Here is a 21,442-nt window from a genome sequence, read left to right as displayed (position 1 = left end):
ATTAAATACAGAGAACTTTGCAGGAAAGTAACTTTAAGTTAGAGTGTTAACTTAAGAGGCTTATTTTTTTCATTGCTGGTTAACTGCTACTTCAGGGTAGATAGAACATAATTCTGATCTGATCAGCATTTTACAGTATAACATTTTAGCTACTCAACCCGCAGTTGCTCTTTTATATAACAGCAGCATTTTGTCACAAGAATAGCTTTAGTATTTGTAAATAGATTGCATTGCTTGTGGACCACAGTTGTAGCAACAATTCCCCTGTGCCATTTTATTTGGACATAAAAACAATTAGGCAATGTATTTCTCGGTCCAAACCTGAATTAATTTTCTAACTGTGCTTTAGTAAGCAATTTTATTTAAGGGGTGTGTAAGCTCTGTTTCATTTCTATATGCAGGCGTTTCAATTTAAGCAGGCTGTTTCATTTCATTATGCAGAGATGTGCTCCATTTCACTTAAGGTGTGTGTGTGTGTGTGTGTGTGTGTGTGTGTGTGTGTGTGTGTGTGTGTGTGTGTGTGTGTGTGTGTGCGTGTGTGTGTGTGTGTGTGTGTGTGTGTGTGTGTGTGTGTGTGTGTGAGAGATACCCCAGTTACTTATACCTGGGGGTTAGAATTACCCAGATTCAAAGCCTGAACCATAGGCACAACAGCGTGCATTCTCTACCATGCCATCGCCACCAGTCCAGTTGTGATAGGTCCTCTTAAAATTTGTGGTTTTTGTGGCAAATCTGTGAGAATGGAATTCACTAAATAATGATAGCCCTTTAAGTTTCAGTCCTTCTATCTTTTTTGGAAACACATGGTAACACAAAACACTATTTCAGCAACTAAGATAATACAAGCAATATTTACAATGTGTCCCTGGTTTTGGGCATTTGCCTCCTCCCCAAATAAATTCTGTCTTTTTCCAGTTTTCGTCTGCTATGAAATTGAGAGATTTAGCTGTTGCAAGTGGATGGTGCAGTGGTAGTGTTGTTGTCTCAGAGCAAGAGGTTCTCTGGTTTGATTATTGGCTGGGGTACCTTCTGTGTGGAGTCTGTATGTCCTCCCTGTGTTTGTGTGGGTTCCCTCTGGGTGGTCTGGTTTCCTCCCATATTACAAAGACCTGCGTCTGGAGCATTTCTCCCTGCACCTCCACTGAAAATTGGCTTTGTTCCAAGTTGTACTTTCCTGTTAAATAAATGAAAAATTTTGCTGAGGGCTTCAGGGGAAGAGAAGTTTAGTGTTGCTTATTCCAAGTCTGTTTGCATTGTTAGTAGCAAAACAGGTAGTAGCCTTACTTTTGATGCAGAAGGCTGGGCGGTTCTACTGTCACAGTATGCAGGTGGATCGTTGATACTGTACTGTGTTGTACTTTAAAGGGAGTAGATGCTGCAGTCCTGTGAATGACCTCCTTTGGACGAATTACCTAGTAACTATGAACCTGTTATCAGTTTGCCATCCATTCCTTATTGCAATATTACTAGCTTATCATTGTTTAATGTAACATAGGCAATTTATTCTTCAAGGGCAACAGCCACTTTATTTGTAGATGACTGGAGCTGTATGATACAAGGAATGTAATTTAATATAATCAGGAAGGTGAATCAAAGAATGCATACATGTATGCATGACCCTAAAAATGTGTTTGAAAACAGCCCAGAGGAAAGTGTGAAAGGCTCAAAATTATGGGCAAAGTTTAAGCTTTACTTTTGCTACCAAAGCAATGGATGAAGGTAAAACAGTTCACACCACATTACCTTGACCTGACCAAGCCTTTTGACATAATCCCCTACTCAGGTGTAGTACAAAAGATGAATAATGTAGGAGCAAATACATGCATCACTAGCTGGATTGCCAACTTGCTCACAGGATGCAGGAGATCAAAATAGGGGAAGAGACCAGTCACCAATGGTGTCCCCCAGGGTTTGGTGCTGAGACTTTTTCTATTTGGCACATAGATCTCAAAAGTAAAAGGAAATACCAAAGGGCTTTGGCCAGCTAAGTTTGATATGACTGCAAGGTAGGAGCAGTTATTGAATCCTCAAGTGACTTAACCATCATGCAGAAAGGTTTGTCCCAAACAACAACTGGTGTCAAAATCATGGCAATGCCCTCTGAGAATTAACCCAATTGTTTGGCATTTGGGAACTTGTGTGTACAGTGACCTAACTTTTGACCAGCATGTGCCCAGAGACATAAGAAAGCCTTTCTATATTTCACAGCTTATAAACAAATTGCGACTAGATCTACAGATGTTGTTGTCCCCCTCTACAAAGCTCTCATTAGGTCAATCACTTTGCATAATGCCCACTTTGGCATGTATCTGTCCAGTCCCATGCAACAATTGGAATACCTTCAGAGATACGTTACTTAAAGGAAACTAGTCCTAAACAATAGGTCTTGCATGGACCACCTCAAAGATTTATTACTATAGTCAGTATACTGCAGAATGCTTAGAGGTGACGTGTCTAGCATACAAGGCATCCTCCAACCTAATACAGATGGACCTAATGAACATCAGCAAGTCAAATGGCATCAGAAATACTCAGTCCAGGTATCTAAACTGTATGTTGTGGAGAGATGGATATATATCACAAAGGTCACCACTGTTCCAGAACACTATCCGAGTAAAACAAAGCTCATCCCTGTCCATATTCAATTGCAACTTGGATCTAAGGATGGGTAATAGAAAATCTACTCCAGGATTGTTGCCCCTCATGCCACTAATGGATAGAGGCAGTTCCTAAATGCCGAATCCCTTATATGGGTCCCCTCAAATTATCTATGGAATGATCACAGTTGTTTGCACTAGGCTAATATGCAATTATCAGCCATAGGCTAGCTAAGACCAATCAGAAAATGTTAATTCAAGCACCAAAAGGGAACTGGCTAAGCATAAAAAGTCCTCCAAGTGAATTTATGTTGTGGTAGTAAATAGTTATAAAAAAATTGCCCATTTTAGATCACTAAGTGCCGCTCTCACCCCCCACCCCACCCCCCCCCAGTCTTCAACAGCTTCCGGCACCTGACGCAACAGGTGTTTGCGACCTGTTTTTGTCTTCTGTGTCTGTGCAACCGATGGTTTACATCTTCGCCTTTCACGCCTAGTGGGAATTTGAATTCCAGAGGACGTTCGGACTGCGGACAAATGTAGAAGTGAGAGGTAGGTGTGTGCGCGTGCTTGTTTAAGTGATGCGTGTGTCGAGCTAAGAATAAGCATTTTTCTTTTATTATAATTAAGAAAGAATTGTGCAGAGAATAGTCATGATCATTAACAGAAATTAATCTATTCTCTTATAATGTTTTGAATGAGCCAAAGAAGCAAAAGTATTTCCTACTTAAAACAAAATGTCATCTTATTTCTGTTTAATAGAAGATTCACATTATTGCTGTTTAATGCATGTTATTTTCTTGTCCATCTTTGTTGGCTTAAGTACTGCATTGAAAACTAAAACAAAAAAGACTTGGCATGCACCATTAACAGTGGTGGATTACAGCCAGAATTCATACAGAAACGTGGATTCATCTGTGGCTATCTATACACTCCTTTTTGTTGCATGTTGGAATGTGTGAAATGGAAAATAGTTCTTGTTTTGTAATCACTGCAAACCAGGATAAATATTTCATACATGTAAGACAAGAAATGGTACGTCTTGTTAAATCAAAAATAAGTCCAAATTAAGAGTAAAAAGGAATGAATCAGCAAATATTTGACAAACACCTGCATATAAATCATGCTAATAAGGTAATGTAGATTGTAAGTAAACTTTTAATAGTCTAAAAAGGTCAAGAAAATAATTACTGAGAACTGTATTAAATTATTATTAATGAATTCATTACAAATAGTTAAGCTTATTTTAAAAACATTGAACATTATATCACTGGGGTCTTTATCAAAATTGTTCAGCCTTAATGTATACCTTAATAATTAGGTTATTATGTTTGCAAAATATTTGGCAACTGAAAATCCATGTACAAGTAAATTAATCAATCAATAAATAAAGGAAACTTCTTTGAATTTAGTATTGAGATCTAGAGCATAATATATTATTTGAAGGTTCACAACCAACTATAATAGTGGAGCAAATTGTATTCTCTTGAAAAACAAAAAATTTTCATTGAAATAAAATATTAACTTTAAGTTTTATTAACTGGACTAAATGTTAAATATTTACTAACTGAATTTAGCATGATACTAGTAGGAATAAGGAACTTGATTTCATATGGTTTCACTACTCATCCTGAACACACACACACACACACACACACACACACACACACACACACACACACACACACACACACACACACACACACACACACACCAATAAATTCATATGGTTGCTCTTAGTTAAAGTTCATATATAACTTTACTTAACACATTTTTATAAAGGTTAATGTAAGAGGTTCTGAAATACATGCATACATTTATATGAAGTCCTGTAAAATATATCTGAAGGTGACTGTAGAAATACATTACTTTTCAGACAATACATTTTATTCCCTATTTGAAAAAAAAAATGGCATTTGATGTATACTAAGCCACCTAGTATACATCGTGGTACAGTAGGTATCTAAAAGTGTATGTTATGAAATTGTAGGCAAAGTACTTATTTCATTACATAAAGCACCCATGGGGCTTGTAAATGAAATGTTTAAGTGACTAATGTTACTCTGCATTTCAACTTTTTCCCAAGAAATTCTGCAGCTCATCCTGTTTTCATAATATTTTAGCAAAGTAATGTTCTAAACTGCTATTTTCAATTATCTCCAGTGATTCCATTATTCTGTTTTGCTCTCAGCACTTCAGGTTTGGCACAAATTGTGGTAGTTAAGCTGAGTCGCACTGTGAGGAAAGTACATAGGTAATATTATTCAAATCTTTAATTAGACCTAGTTGTAGTTATTGATCTACTACTTATTTTTCTTTGGTAGTGTAATCTGTCCATTGGTAGTAAGTGACTTTTTATTTTAAAAACAGTCTGGGTTTGAATAACTGCACAAATATATATTTGTCCTGTGTGTCATCAAGAAGGTACTTTGTCAGAAGCAGGTGTAGTAATTCTAGCAATGTTCTAAGTTCATGACAGCAATATTTATAATCTGCTCCTATTTATTTTAGGCTTTGTCCAGATTTCTTGCACTAAGAGGTTGAGGTGTGTGTGAAAGAGAGTGAAATGCCCTAGTTAGAGTTAGCAGGTGGAATTTATTTTCAAGTGCATTTTCAAGGAATTGTGAGCTTCAAGGGAAGAGAAATTTACTGCTGCTCATGCTAAGCCTGCTTAAAATGTGCAACTGTTTTATAGGTTCATAGGTAGGTACTAAGCTATTGGCCCTAGGGCCTATACAAGCCTAGCCAAAAAGGTACCCTGGCTTTCGCCACCCAAGAAAATTATTTTCCTGTGCCCCCGTCAAGCAGAACCACAGAAGTGATCCCCGGGGTGAATTTCTTATTACCCATCCAATCATCAAGATTTTTCTTGAAGAGTGCTAATGAGGAGCTCTGTTTGACATAGATAGGTAGTCTGTTCCAGAGTATGGGAAGTCTCTGGGACAGGAATCTATCTCTCCAGCATGTTCTGTTTATTGTGGTGACAAGGTTTAGGTCCCTAGAGCGTGTAGCTCGGAGGGATTGGGATTTCTTTAAGTGGAGCATGTCCAACAGCTCTGGGTTTGACATACCTTTGTATGTTAGGCAGAGATCGCCTCTGAGTAGGCGATATGCAAATGGTATCACTATTGTGGTATAGAATTTTTAAAGCAGCACAGCAGGTAGCATACTTGCATCTTGATACAGAGGGCTATAGGTCCTACTCCCACAACATGTAGATTTGTGGGGGTGGAGTGCTACAGTCCTGAGTATGTCCTCCTTTGGATGAGATGCCTAATAACTATGAACTTGTTTTTCAGCTTGCCACCTATTCCCTATTGCAATGTACCAGCTTACCATTTTTTTAATATAACGTAGGCAATTTATTCTTCAAGGGCAGCAGTCATTGAATTTGTAGATTAAACAATGAAATATAAAGTTGTTTTCTAACAACAACTTCTTCACTGGTTTCAAATCTCTTTAATGGGTAATTATTCAGATGACTTTTTACTTCTGCAAAGATTCTGCATATTGATTGACATTGGTGGATTGTATGACAGAAGTTTGAGTAGAGTGGCCCTTTATGGTAGAAATGTTCTGAATTGGGCAGGTTGTCATTATTGGTTCATATGACTTGTTTCATTGCTTAAAGGAAAAATGTTCAGAACTATAAATTTAAAACACACTAACAAGTGGTGCTGTATTATGCAAGGGATATAATTCAATTATTATATAGTATAATTAATACAGTCAGGAAGGTGAATCAAATAACTTTTGCATGGTTCTAAAAATGTGTGCAAGGAGCCTATGATTTGAAAACAGCCCAAAGGTAAACTTACCCTGCCACTGGCCAGATGCATTTTCTTTGAATGCGGGTTTCAATGTTGTTTCAGTGAATGTGGGTTGCAAAGGTAGAGAAGTTTTAATGCTAAGTCTCTTTTCATTGTAAGACTATTGCTTTGTTTAGGTTTAGTAAATGTCTATTAGTGTTTGTGCTACAAAATTCAAAATAAAAGTTTTAATGAAATCCATATATCTGTACTCATTGTAGAAGTAAAGCATAAAACAGTATGCACACTGAGAGATTTGAACAGTGTCTATGACAAATGGGGAGAAATAGCCAAGTAATGGGACACTGGAATGGCTGCATGGGTGGGGGCAGCAGAGGGGGTGGGGCTGCATGGGTGGGGCTTGGGTTTTCACCCCCCCTGCAAAAAATCCTGCAGGCTCCCTTACATACACCCTATACTAACAGATTACATTACAGTGATCATGAAACAGTGGCAATCCACTTTACAGTTAAGTCATGATACAGGACAAATTATTTTTCCAGGGATAAAAATTCAAAGTGGGATATTCCAGGATGACCCTTTGTCACTGCTGCTCCTTTGTCTTGACCTTAACCCATTAACCTGTACTTACCAGATTAGGTCATGGCTACAATTTGGCTCCCAAAAAACAGCAAAGTGTTTTAAAGACTTCTCATTTTCTTTTTGTGGATGATTCAAAACTGTACAGTTCATCAGATGAGGAACAGAAAGCACAAATGCAAGTGGTTAAAACTTTTTCAGATAATATCTCTCTCTCTCTCTGTCTTTCAGCTTTTCCCGGTTAGGGGTCGCCACAGCGGAACTCCGGTCCGCTAATGATTGGCAGTAGGTTTTTACGTGCTGGCTTGCCAGGCCTAATGCACAACCTTCAATGAAGGAATGCCCATTCACGCATGTCGACACAAAGAAGACACTCTAACTGAAAATCGAACGTGCAACGTCTAACTGTGAGGCGACAACGCTACCGCAGCACCACCACCGCAGATTTTTCAAATAATATAAGAATGCCATTTAGTCTCATGAAAATAAAATAAAAGTAGCACTGATCATTGAGATTGCTACACCCAGTGGCTACAGTGTCTTACTGTAGTCATAAAGAGTCATAAAGAGAGACATACAAGTCATAAAATACCAGGATTTGCAAGCAGAAATGATAGCAACATGGAAGAAGGATACTCAAACATTTCCAATAGTAGTAGAAGCAACGGATCTTTTTGCAATCATGCCTAGATATGTTACTGAGGTTCCCTATTATATGATCGAAGATGCTTTCTTTCAAATGCGTCTTGATCAAACTTGAAAGCACGAAACGGCAAAATACCGAAATGGCATATACAGAGAATAACAAATGCAAAAATAGCTGCATCCTGACATACACTTTGGATTATCACAGTATCAAAAATATTATTGAAGAAAAAGTACAGTTTTGTACCTACCATAAATGTAGATGTTCGAGGATTCCCCCTTGCTGACCTATTTCCTCAGTTTCTTTTTGCCCAAGATGTCAGAAGAGACAAAAAAAGACAAGTCCCAAAACAACCTGCACCAAAAAACACAATATATAATAGTATATACAAATATATAACAATGTACTGTAAACTCACCCACACAACCAAACACAGAGGGAAGGGAAGAGGTAGGATGGACTTTGGAGGTGGTAGCAGGAAAATCTCTACATTTATGGCTGGTACAAAACTACTAGTCCTTGCCATGATGGGAATAACAAAATGCAAATGCAAAAGCCAAACCTAGAAAGAAATAGTTTGTTTTGACACAGGCTTGCCCTGACTTAAAAAGAAAAAAGAAAAGAACTGAGTAGACTGTACATCTAAAGTGTGCAAAATCTTTTCCCCTTTATTTTGAGGATCTGCAAAAAAGGGCAAATGAATAGTTTGGTTTAAAGCCACACTCACAAACCCCCCCACATAAAATAAAGGAAATTAGTACGTTAATGATATACTGTCTTCCTTAAAAAAAAAAGGGCTCTACTGCCGCTAGCTTCCATAATCACATTTAAAACTTGTTGAGGAAGCTGAGACCTACCATGCTTCACACAGAAATATGCCAAGCTGTGAGATGAAGAGATTGAAGCTGACATTTGTGAGATGACCGTGACCCTCTGAGATAGATAGATGAGGAATCAAAGGTTGGCCTGTCCTGTCTGACCTTAGTAAATACCTTTGAAGAAAGAGTAGGAGGGAAAGGCAAGACATGAAGGAGACAGAGCATCCACTTTCCAAGCTGTGTGATGAAACCCGATCTATGTCTGGAGTTCCCATGACACTGTCAATTTCTGAAATACCTGGGATCCATGATTTGTCTGCTTAATACATCTGCTAGGGAGTTTGTGCTCCTGGCAGAAACCTTTGCCTGAAGAGTCAGTTGCAGCAGGCTTCTCCTATAAAATCATTGTCATTGCTTGCCTGCATAGAGGATAAGAATGTGTTTGCTTGTTGATGTACCACATGACAGTTGTGTTGTCTGTCAGATCACAACTCACCTGCCCTGAAGTAGTAACTCCTGAACGCCATCAATGCAAACTGGACTGATCACATCTCCTTCATGTTGATATGTAGATGCTGTAGTCTGGCAGGCCACTTGTCTTGTATCCTTTCCATTTAGATGAGCTCCCACTTGTCCGTGTCCATGGCATCCCAAAAAATAAGCACATGTCTTGAGAGGGTAGACTGGACTTTTTATTTTTCACTACAGAATACCTAGGCATCTTAGCACTGCTATGACATATAGATAGATGCTGTAGGTAGTGTTTCTTCTTTCCAGAATCAGCAGCAGTCCAAGTAAGGATAATAATTTGAGCCTTGAAGAGCCTGAAAATATCACTGGATCCAGCCAGAACCTTGTGAATACTCTAAGCAGTAGATGCAGTAGGGCAGCCAAAGGCAATGACAATGAAAATTTAAACAAATACTTATGAGCTTCGGCACCCTATAATACCTATCAGGCTTAACTGGAGCAGGGGGCAAGGAGAGGGTTCAGTTCAGAGAGTGCAAAAAACATCCCACACACATCACACACAGGAGGAGCTAAGGGCCTATGCTGGGGGGGGCAAAAAGAAGAATTCCCTTTTTTTTTTTCTGAGTAAGAGTCTAGGAAACTCTTGCAAGTCTTCCACAGAGACTCTTGAAGCCCTGAACACTGTTCAAAAAACTATCAAACCTGTTCCACCCTACCTATCTTATCAGGTGGGGGGGGGTATAGAACCTCAAAATATCAAATCTTCTGGGACACTGTCACAGGAAACCCTTTCCTGATTAACATTTTAGGTGAAGCCCCATCATTTGTTTATAGGAAGGCCAGGAATATTAGAAGTTTTGTTGAATTTAAACCTAGACCATGTGAGATAAGCACTAAAAGATGTGAAACTAATTGTACATTTTGTATATTTATACAGCAAGGTGATAGTTTTTATTGCCCTTATTTAAAGAAGATCATTAAAACCAGTGCAGGGGTGACTGTAACACTAAAAAAGTAATTTACAGGGCACAGTGCAATGCATGTGATGCATTCTATGTGGGCAAGACTGTAAATAAACTCAAGCGAAGGATTTCATGTCATCTGTCAGAAATCCGCTCTGGATGTAAAAATAATGCACTAGCCAAACACCTTTCTCTTCATAAAAGACACACAGGTTTTAAGTTCCAGATCCTGGATCGCATAAACATGGGTGATCTTGAAGGAGACATCCCGAATATTCTGGAGAAACATGAACTCATGTGGCAATTAAAGCTGAACTCTTTTAGAAAGCCTGGACTAAACTACTACTGTTCAATTAAAAGTGCACTGGAACTTAGAAAATTGCCACATTGTTTACATGACTAATTGTATTTTATTTTATTTTTTCTACAAATTTGTTTTAAATACCATTTTAAATCATTTGAAATTTAAGTGTATATTTTGTTTCCATCATCATACATATATATTTTTTTATTTTTATTTTTTTCTGGTTCTCTTTTTTTTTTTCCACTTTATTCAAAATGATGGTAATAACAATACTAACTAATTATACAATTATATAGTTTTTTAGGGTTCTTTTACACAGACCTGAAGAAGTCTAGAAGGACGAAAGCGATCTTTGTTAACAATAGGTTATGAAAATAGAAACTGATTTTTACATGCAAAATGTATATGTATATATTTATATATAATTTTTGATCGCAAAATGAACTAAGATTGATATATTTCCAGCCATGTAGTATATTGCCTTGTATAAAATCACAGACTTAATAATCTACTTAATAATTTGGTTAAATAAGATGTACCATTGAAGTACATTAGGGTTATATATTATTATGACAGCTACTAGGTAGGGCAGGACCAGCTCGAATGTCACACTGATGGGGGAAGGGATGTGAATTTAACATGTGTACCAATAACACTTTGTTTTACAGCACAATAAACCACTCCCATGCCTGATAAAAAGTATATATATATATTTAGAAAGCTTGTGAGGAAATTATTACTCTATTTTTGTTTTACTTGGATCGCTTGTCTGTGTACTTAATAAAGGATTTTCGACTGGAAACAGACTGCCTGCCTTGCTTAGATTACTTTTGAATACTTAGTAATGCTGTAGAATTATATATTTTCTATTATTACTTTTTGACTTGACGAGTTTACGTTCGCTACTTCTACTACTATTGTCTGATCTGATTAATATACAGTGATTAACTAGAAATATATGGACTGAAAATCTTCCACACAGAGAAGTTTCTTACACTGTTTTGTTTTTAGACCCACTACACTTTAGTGGGTTGTTTTGAGACTTTGGGGATACCACGGAGATTACTTGTTTTTTTGTTGGTACTTTGGTTTCTGAGACTATGGATTTTCCTAATCAGGAACCTCTGTGGTCTCTCCAACTGCTGCATGTGCTTGGCAAGGTACATGCCAAAGGGGGCATTGTACTCGATAATGGGTCTGATAAGGGAGGAGTACAGAGATGTTATGACCTCCTTGTTCCTGGATGAAATACCCTTACTTATGAGGTGGGCCATGTAGAAAGCCTTCTGTACAATGGAGGCGAAGTGGTGGTCAAAAGTCAGGTTGCTATCAACCTGTGTGCCCAAGTACCTCACGACTGATTATATGCTTAGTACATTGTTATTAATGTGATAATTAGTGGGGATTCCATTTTCCCCAAATGGGATAATGATGCATTTCTTGGCATTCAGTTTGAGGCCATGCTTCTGGCACCAGTCATTAGTTTGGGTAAGGCCCTCTTGAAGGATGTTCACATCACTAAGGGAATTTAAGACAGTGCTCAGCTTGCATTTATCTGCAAACTTGGTCAGCCACAGACCACTGGTTTTGGCTTGCACCTCAGAAAAGTATATACCAAACAGTAGAGGCCCCAAGACCGATCCTTGGGGTTTGCTGCTCGTTGTGGGTCTACTACTAGAGGTGGCTTCCCCTATTCTGACTGAGTGAGTTCTATCAGTGAGCCCGTTAGCTATCCATCTGGTAACATACGGGTTGATGCCTAGATGGGAGAGTTTATCTATTATGCCCAAGTGGGGAATAGTGTCGAAGGCTTGGGTTAGGGTCAAGGTTGGCAGTGTGCACCATCTTCCCCTCATCCATGGCTTTGGTGACTGTTTCGAAGAAGTCAGACAAGTTTAACAGGCATGATCTCCCTTTGACAAAACCAAACTGTGTGGGGTCAAGCGTTTGGCGGTTGCCAAATGTCCTTGCTTATAAGGTCCATGATAATGCACTCCATGGCCTTGCAGATCAGGCTAGTTAGGCTGACGGGCCTATAACTGCCTGGGTTGGTGGATGCTCCACCTTTGTGTAAAGTGGCTTTCCTCCATTTGGCTGGGATGAAGCCAGTGCTCAGGCTTTAGTTGAATAGGGTGACTAATGGTGCTGACAAGTTTTGCCTGAGTTCATGTAGGACCCAGGAGGGATTTTGTCAGGTCCCATGGAAGCTGTATTTTTTGTCTTTGAGAGGGCATTAAGGACCTGCTCCCTGGTGATTAGGGGAGGGGCACAGGTGCTGGGGATGTCCTGGTTTACTGATGGGGGGACAGGGGGATGACATTTTTACAGAATCTGTCTGCAAGCAGGTTGGTTATATCTAAGGCATTTGTGTATATGGTGTTCTTAATCACCAGTTCAGAGCAGATTTGGGTGTTATCTTTGAGACTGCAGACATATGTTAAGAAGGCCCTGTGATTGTCCTTAGTATATGTGGCCAATATGGACTCAAAGGTAGCCTTACAGCATTTCACCAGTGACCTTATTTGCTTGTACAGACAAAGGAGAGATTGCTTCCTACTTGGCACCTGCTCCTTCTTGGTCCTGGACAGCAATTTTTTTTTGTTTATTATAGAGTTTGTTTACTGCTGCTGTCCACCAAACAAGTTTACTCTTCCTTGAGGAAGATGATTTGGTTCTGTCAGGTATTGCTGAGTCCATGCAGCTATGTAGGCACTCATATAGTTTTCTGGTGTAGGCTTGGACATTAGTGCTATTTCCAACTGAAGGGACAGTGGCTGTGAAGCTGCTTATACCTGCTCTCAGGACATTGCAGTCAGCTTTGGAAAAGTTTTTTGTTTGACCCTGGAAGGGGGTGGTCAGGGGAGATGGTGACTTCATACATGATTGCTTTATGGTCGGATCTTACCAAGGAAGATGACACTGTAGGGGTGCTACAGTGGCTACTCATGTTGGTTAGTACCAAGTCCAGGATATTTTCACCTCTCATGTGGGTGTCAACCAGCTGATCAACTTCTTTCTAGAGAGGAAAAGCATGACTAAACGTAAGGCATTAGAGGCAAGTACAGACATAATGGACTTTAGCATGGAGCTTTATCAGGCCTTCAACCTAATCTCTGAATCCCTTACCTCAAGTCTTTCTGTCACCTGAAGGAAGTACCAATAAGTTGTGATTAAATCCAAGGCAGAAGATAAGACCTTCCAGAAACCATTTACACTTTTCAGTTATAGCTAGAGCAGACAGCAAGCTGCAGATTACAGAGCTATTTAATTATGACTTATTAATGACACATCTGCAAAGCCTAATCTTAGCTCTCTTCTGTAAACAAGCAAGATATCAAATTGTAAAAGTTGTAGAAACACTATAATGTTAACCTGCTAGTTACAGAAAAGCACTTATAAATGTAGATAATGTGTTTCTTCTGCCACCTTATTTGTATTATGTCAATATTGCACTGTTGTGTCTTCTGCAGTCTCACTTGTATTACAAATAGTGTACACCCGTATTTGTATTAAATGTCCAGTTAATGGAGCTTTTCTCCACTGGCCTCCACTGAAAATGGGTTCTATGCCCAGTTGGACTTTGCTGGTAAACAATTGTCAAATAAAATAAAAATAAATTTAAAAAATTAATCCACACTACAGCCAATCAGCCAAATTCAACTTGCTAGTGTCATCATCTACTCGCATTTTAAATGTAGGTTTCATGAAGCAATGATTTTTTACAAGTGATAAAGAGTTGCTTCCATGCTTTTGAAATTTGCTGCTAAATGATTACAATGTAATCTTAATAATGACTCCTCTACAGACACAATCTAAAGACAAATGCAGTATCAATTTGAACTAATGTGGTACTGGTTAGATACTAATAAACTTTCCATCAATACAACAAAAGCTATCAGTATGCTGTTAGGGGCCTCTCAGAAACTAAGAGGTATTCTGTCTGTTGTTGTACAGATCCCACTGGAACTCCCCTGCCAACCACAACTACTAAAAAATACCCCTGGGTCACTACTGATCAACCCCTTACCATCCATGCTCACATATAATCACAAGTAGACAAGGTGCTTGCTCATCTCAAAGCCTCCTATAAAATGTCCAATTTGCTCACCTCTGAAGCCAGATGCACTATTTCTATTCATATTCTACCTCCTAGACTAGAACAGGCACGCCTTATTGTTACTTCTTATTCTGCCCAAAACACCTTCCTGATCCAAGCAACAGGAAACAAAATACTTAGTGAGATTCATATATCTCGCAAACTCAAACCAGCATCACTGTACCACACTGCAAAAAAGAAGTACCAGTAGCCTGCAAATCAACTTTTTCTGCTGGTTTCAGTCATTTTCAGGCTTTTATTATCACTCCCTACTATCATTCTCTACTGTCTTTCTCTCCTCTATTTTTTTATCTATTCTCCCACATTTACTTCACACAAATATTCAGGCTTCTGCTTTGCTGGGTAGGGGGTCAACTTTATCAGTCATTACTCCTATTGTCTTGAACATGATTAATGTATATTCAAAGCCATGTGGCATCATTTTCTGTAAAGTTTTTTTCTTCTGCATTTGTATGTAGTGTGTCTCAAGCTGTAAATGACCACCTGCATATGATGATTTTTTCTATTTGTATATTGCATTTATGTATAATGTCTTGCCCCACTGGCCCAGGTTGTGGCTAAAAAGAGTCTTTGGACCAGTCCACTTACCTGGTTAACAAGTGAAAATAAATAAATAAACTGTAGACATGGCAGTGTACTTACACGCTCTCCATCAGGTCCTGGCCATCCAAACAAACCTGGAGGTCCAATAAATCCCTAAAAAACAGATGACAGAGAAAAAAATGTCAAGATGGCTACTTTTTCTAATTAGTGATACTCATTTCATTATTCCAGCAATGATATAGAGCTGATATGATGTGGCACCCACGAAGAACTGACCCTTGAAGTAAGTGTATATGCCCATGGACTGCATGGTGCTGGTTTCCACGATGTAGTCCAAGGGCACATACCCTCACATCAAAGAATGATGCGACTTCTCAACGAGTTGCCACTTCACGACAAGGAGAGATCCACCAGCCACTTGTCAAGCCAATCTACAAGGCATGGAATACATATGGTTTTCACCTTAAAAGAGGAGAAATCTGACAAAACAAATAACTAACCAAAGTTGCACAATTATAGAAAAGCCACAGCAATGCAGAAAATATTTAGAGCTCAAACTAGTACATACAAAGTTGCTGCACTTCATAAAGAAGGCCATTTATTGCTGCACAGTTGTAGACTCAGACTATGTAACTGATCATGAGGTATGCATCATACTTATTGTATCTGGTTTCTCCAAAAAGCAGCAGTATTAGTTATCTAATACATTCCCTGCATTAAGGTTAACATATGAGAGCATATCAAATAGCAGCTCATAATCACTGTTTCTTTATAATCTTACTTTTATTCCATGACAGATTTAGTACCGTTGTTCCAAAATGATAAAGTGAATATTCAAATCTGACTTATTCTTTGAAATCCTGTAAACATGGATTAGATACACCTAAAACAGACCTGTGACTGACAAAAGCAAATCTTTCTAAATGATACTACAAGCATTTCAGATTACTCTATGGAAGTTAAGGAAGAAAGAGATACTCTAAGGGTTTTTCAGACACATTTTTATAGCATTAAACTGTGTGATGAAGAGGAGGGTTCTCTTTATAACTATAGTTCAGAATCACTTTTACTTAACTTTTTGCATGTTGATATTGCCTATTCTTGAAATAAACTTGCAAACAATACAACAGCAGCAGCAAGCTATAACAAAAAATATACCTCCTCAAAGCCTGGATGACTAAGTCTACATTGCTATATTACCATCCTCTATAGCATACCCTCACCTACTATGGTAGGAATGACACTTGGGATTCAGTGGCAAAATATGCTTAGGCTTAAATGTGGATAGGTGGAAGATTAGTTAGTATGGAGAAGAGAGACAGGCACCAAGCACTGTCTCATGGGGGAGTTTGGTCTTTGGATTGCTAATCTTAGTACCTGCTGATTACCTATGCAGCTACGCAAATATACTGTGTGTTTCTATACATGTATACTTCTTGGAAAAAGGTACATCTTGTTATCTCCTCTTTCTTTAGAAAAATAGACAATCAGGTGGGCTATATTGTAAATATGTTACTTCACTTGTTCAGGCATGACAAGGCTCAATTTTTTTTTCAAATGACACTAAAGGGCAATGTCAGCTTTTTGGGATTCTGCAAGGTTACTCTGCTATTGCTGCAGGCATGATGTATTCATCTAATACAAAAACCTTGCTGGTTTGTAACTGAGAAAGCTGTTCTACTTTTTTTTCCTTTTTACACTTTTAGGCATTTTAAGGGTGGGGCATCTTGGACTGACTTAGAATAAGCAGACCTCTCATAACACTTCTACAACTGAAATCTTACTTCTTTGTCTCCCATCAACATTCAACAATCAAGCTGGTTAAACCTTCTTTGCTACAGTGTCCCAAAAAGTGTTGTACTCTAGTGGTTGGTTCTTTTTACCTAGTATTTTCATGAAACATTACATTACATTTCATTTTCTTTAGATATTTACCTTATTTGAACACTGCTTTGTCACCCCCACTCAACATGCACACTCTCATTTATATGACAATTAAAGTTTTATCACTCCTTTCAAATGTGATTAACACAGAACACTGCAGGATACAACCAGAAGCATAGCTGGCTCAATCAGTGCCCTGTCCCAGTATCACAAACTAGTGCCCTACTCCCTCAGCTCTTGAAGTGAACAGCAAACAAACAAACAAAATAAAAACAATTTAGTGTAATGTACTCATTGGCTTATTATATTTAGATACATGAGCCTTTCCCTTGTTCTTCCATTTAAGAACAAAAAAAAAAACTTAGCTTAGTAAGCCATTGATGTTCACCCCCCCCCCCCCCAAGGTCTTATTCAGGTCCTGTTCCAGTGCCCTGCCCCGCAACAGCACATCCACATTTTTATGAAAGAAAAAAATATATATTTCCTCTTTTAAACTGTAGCAAACTGCTTGATACAAATGTGGCAAACAGTTGCGCTGTTTATACCCTGTTTGCACAGAGTGCTATGGCATTCATGTTCTAGTTAAAAAAATAAATTATTTTAAACTGTAGCAAATTGCTTGCCACACTGTGGCAAACTGTTGCTACACTTTGGATCACACAGCGCTCAGGTTTGACTGCATATGCAATATTATTTTTTAAAAGCTGGTATTGTAATCTCAGCGCTTCTGTGGATCGCTAGTGATATCTGCATTGCTTACTGTACTTATTTCCTTGTTTCACTTGAAAGAAAGTTACTGTTTGTCGTTTTTGCATTTAAGTTACCTGTAACACATTGCACTTAAGTTACCTGGCACTTGCTCACTAAAGCAATTATATAAGTCAGCACTAAAAATTAAAAGCACTACACCCTCACTCCCCACTGGCCCTTGTTTTCAATTATTAAGGAATTCCCAATATTATTCTAGCATGTCCAAAGGTCAGTTGTCAATCTCCTCTCCGGTCCAGCTGGTGAATCTGGGAATCTTGAGGCAATGTTACAACTGCCTCATGTACACAGACAACCCTCTCCTCCTACCAACAAATTCCAACACATGTGAGAGATGCAACCATATAGCCAAACTGGAGGCTAAGCTCTCTCAACTCAGTACTGGCATAACCAGTCAGGAGAAGGAAACCACACTCACTACAATTCCAGTCTCACATAGACCTACCACGACAGCAAACCAAACACATAATCACACAAAAACATACTCGGAGGCTCTAAATAAAGATCTGCCTAAGCAGCAGAGACCTCCAAAGCAGACACCCAAGCAACCGCTACCCCAAAACAAAACACGTGCAACACATATCTCACAAAGCCAGTGTGCCGAACAGTCACAGCCCTTAAGACTAAACAACACACCTGATACACTTGTAATAGCTGACTCCATCGTCAGGCACACTGACGTCCCGCTCACCAGGCTGAACAAGGAGAGGGTCACGGTGAGCAGCCTGTCAGGCGCTAGGATCCACCACATAACACAAGCACTCAGGTCACTCCAAGGCAAGTACAAATATGACTCAGTCATTGTCCATGCTGGTGTGAATGACCTGAGATGTACCTCCCTGGACTACATGAAAAGAGACATAAAGGAGCTCTCTGAGCATGTAGCCCAGGCCGGTATGACCCTGACCTTGAGTAGCATCTTACCCTCACCAAGAATGATGCCACAATATGAAGACAAGATGATCAATTTCAACAATTGGCTTAAGTACTGGTGTCATTCAAAGGGGATCCAATGCCTGTCAGCTTGGGATGATATACTCGACAAGCCACGATGCTTCGCTAGGGACAGCTTGCACCTGTCACCCCTGGGCTTTCGGATATTGGCAAAGGCTCTTGCTACCCCCATAGTGCCTTTTTTAGGCAAGGCTCAAAAGACAAACCCACCTCCATAGGTATCACAAGGGATAAGAAACTAAGAGTAATGCTACTCAATGCCAGAAGTCTAAACCTCAAGATGCACGCACTCAAAACTCTCCTTAGCATGGAGAACATCGATATCTGTGCAGTAACAGAAAAGTACAGTTTTGTACCTACCATAAATGTAGATGTTCGAGTGCTAATACAGCTGCAGTCATAACAGATGGGTTTTCCTGCCATCAGGCGGGTCCTCGGTCGGCCGAATTCCAAAGTCTAGGTCCAGCGTCAGATGTCGTCACTTCTTCCCTGACGTCAGTGCGACAGGGGTATAAAAGAACCAGCCAACGCCATTTTCTTCAGTTTTTCTTGCCCCAGATGTCAGGTGCCCCCAGAAGGAAGGCAATACATAAATTTATGTAAAAATGCAATGCAATATAATCAAAAAACAGTAGTTGCAAGCAAATATACCATAAAAGAATACCCCAATCAGGTTGTATGAGGAGGTGTTAGTCATTAGGCCTGTCCCAAGAGGGGAAGGAGGGAGGGAAACCTGGACTGCAGCTGTATTAGCACTCGAACATCTACATTTATGGTAGGTACAAAACTGTACTATGTTCATTGTGCATACAGCTGCAGTCATAACAGATGGGTAAAATCCCAAAGCTAAAAAAGGGGTGGTAGGCACTAGGTGGAACTAGGAGGAGCCAGGATGCCCTGCAAGACTGCAGTGGCAAAGCCTGCTCTAGAGCTGGAGTATAATGGTAGGTGATAGTGCTTGGAGAAAGTATGTACAGAACTCCAAGTGGCTGCTTCCAAAATATCTTTGGTAGGAACCCCCCTGAGGAAAGCTGCAGAGGTAGCTGTGGCCCTTGTGGAGTGAGATCTGATGCCTGCAGGTACAGTTTTACCATGAAAAGAGTAACAAAAGCGTATGCAGTGGGCTATCCATTTTGAGATTGTCTGTTTGGAAATAGGCTTCCCTTGAGCTCCTGTAGCATAGGACACAAAGAGTTGCTCTGATTTTCTGAAAGGCTTTGTTCTGTCTAAATAATAACGTAGCTGTCTGTGAATGTCCAAGGAATGTAGTAGTCTCTCCCCTTTGTTTTGAGGATTAGGGTAAAAGGTAGGTAAGTGGATAGCCTGATTCAAGGCTACCCTGGATACTACCTTTGGCATAATGGAAGGATTGGTTCGTAAGGAAACTCTGTCCTGATGGAAAATGATGAAAGGCTGTACAGCCATGAGGGCTTGTAGTTCCGAAACCCTGTGAGCTGAGGTGATAGCCACAAGGAAGGCTGTTTTCCAGGACAAATACTGCAGTTCTTTTGAAGCAGCTGGCTCAAAAGGAGGCAAGGTCAGTTTTTCTAGAATGAAATTGAGGTCCCAAGCAGGTACTGGTTGTTTCCTGGGGTTTTTTATATTCTTAGCCCCTCTGAGGAACTGTCTTAAGAGGGGGTGAGAGAATAAAGGAGGATCAGTGTTGTATTCTGCAGAAATGGCTGAGGCATGGATTTTGATGGAGGAGAATGAAAGTCCACTGCTTAGCATCTCAGCTAGGTACTGTAATATTTGAGGTAAATTCAGTATTCCAGGATTCTGACCCTTTTTCTGATTCCAGGCACAAAACCGTTTCCATTTTGCGGAGTAGGCTTTTCTAGTAGAAGGCCTTCTGGCCTCTAAAATGACATCCTGTACCTCCTTGCAGAGTAGGGTCTGTTGTGAATTTAAGGAATCTTCCATGCGGCTAGATTGAGTGTTTTCAGCTGACTGTGAAGAGTTTTGAAGTTGTGCTGAGTCAGTAGAAGAGGCATTAGAGGCAGGATCCATGGTGGGGAATGCGTCAGGCTCCTCAGGAGTGGGTACCAGTGTTGTCTTGGCCAGTCTGGAGCAATGAGAATCATCTTTGGTCTGTCTGCTCTGGTTTTTAATAGAACTTTGGGCAGCAGAGGAAGAGGTGGAAAGGCATAAACTGTCATTTTTGTCCAACGGAAAGAGAGTGCGTCCACTTTCCAGGCCTGTGGATGAAAGGTCCTTGAGCAGAATTTTGTCAATTGGTGATTTCTGTGGGAGGCAAAGAGATCTATGGCTGGCCTTCCCCATGCTTGAATTATTTTTGTAAAAACTTGAGGATGCAACTGCCATTCGTGTGGATCTGTCATATTTCTGCTTAGGTTGTCTGCCAGCGTGTTTTCCTTGCCTGGCAGGTACTGTGCTTGAAGTTCGATTTGTAGTTCCAGAGCCATGTTCCAAAGAGACATGGCTAGCCTGCATAGGGGGTATGAATGGGTTCCTCCCGGTTTGTTTATGTACCACATTACTGTGGTGTTGTCTGTCCTTATCAATAGCTGGCCTGGATGCAGTAGGTCTTTGAAAGCCATAATAGCATTTATTACTGCTAGCATTTCCTTTTGATTGATGTGTAGGTGCTTTTCTTTTTGGGACCATTTGCCCTGAATGCACCGATCTGTCATGTGCACCCCCAGGCGTAGTCCGAGGCGTCTGTTGTGATGACTTGATTTGCTTGAGGCTTGCAGAATGGGAGACCTGTGTTTCTTTGGCATGCTTGAGCCCACCACAGAAATTCCTTTTGAAGACATGGAATCAGTGGTATCATTGTTTCCAAACTGTGACTGTGTTGAGACCATAGGTTTTTTAGGTGCCACTGAAGTTTCCTCATATGCAGCTTTGCACATGGGATTAGCAGGATGCAAGATGCCATGAATCCCAGAGCCTGCAGGATTTTCCTTGCAGTCAGCCTGGTGAAAGTTGCCAGTTTTCTGAAGTATTGAGTTAGTTGCCCTTGTTTCTCTGGCGTGAGGTAGGCCATCTGGGTATTTGTATTCAAG

At 39.7% G+C, this 21,442-nt stretch overlaps 1 protein-coding gene across 1 annotated transcript in view; it reads right to left on the bottom strand.

The window, feature by feature from the left end:
- Window positions 1-21,442, bottom strand: part of LOC122790500 (collagen alpha-1(XXVII) chain B-like) — a 2,222,694-nt gene that overhangs the window by 795,357 nt on the left and 1,405,895 nt on the right. The window contains exon 11 of the mRNA XM_044058048.1: window positions 14,907-14,960. Within this exon, the coding sequence (XP_043913983.1) occupies window positions 14,907-14,960 (54 nt within the window). The remainder of the gene's footprint in view (window positions 1-14,906; window positions 14,961-21,442) is intronic.

This window comes from Protopterus annectens, chromosome 16.part0, assembly GCF_019279795.1.
Source record: "Protopterus annectens isolate FY-2018-M chromosome 16.part0, PAN1.0, whole genome shotgun sequence".
Classification (NCBI taxonomy): Eukaryota; Metazoa; Chordata; order Ceratodontiformes; family Protopteridae; genus Protopterus; species Protopterus annectens.
This window is presented reverse-complemented; position numbering and strand designations above follow the sequence as displayed.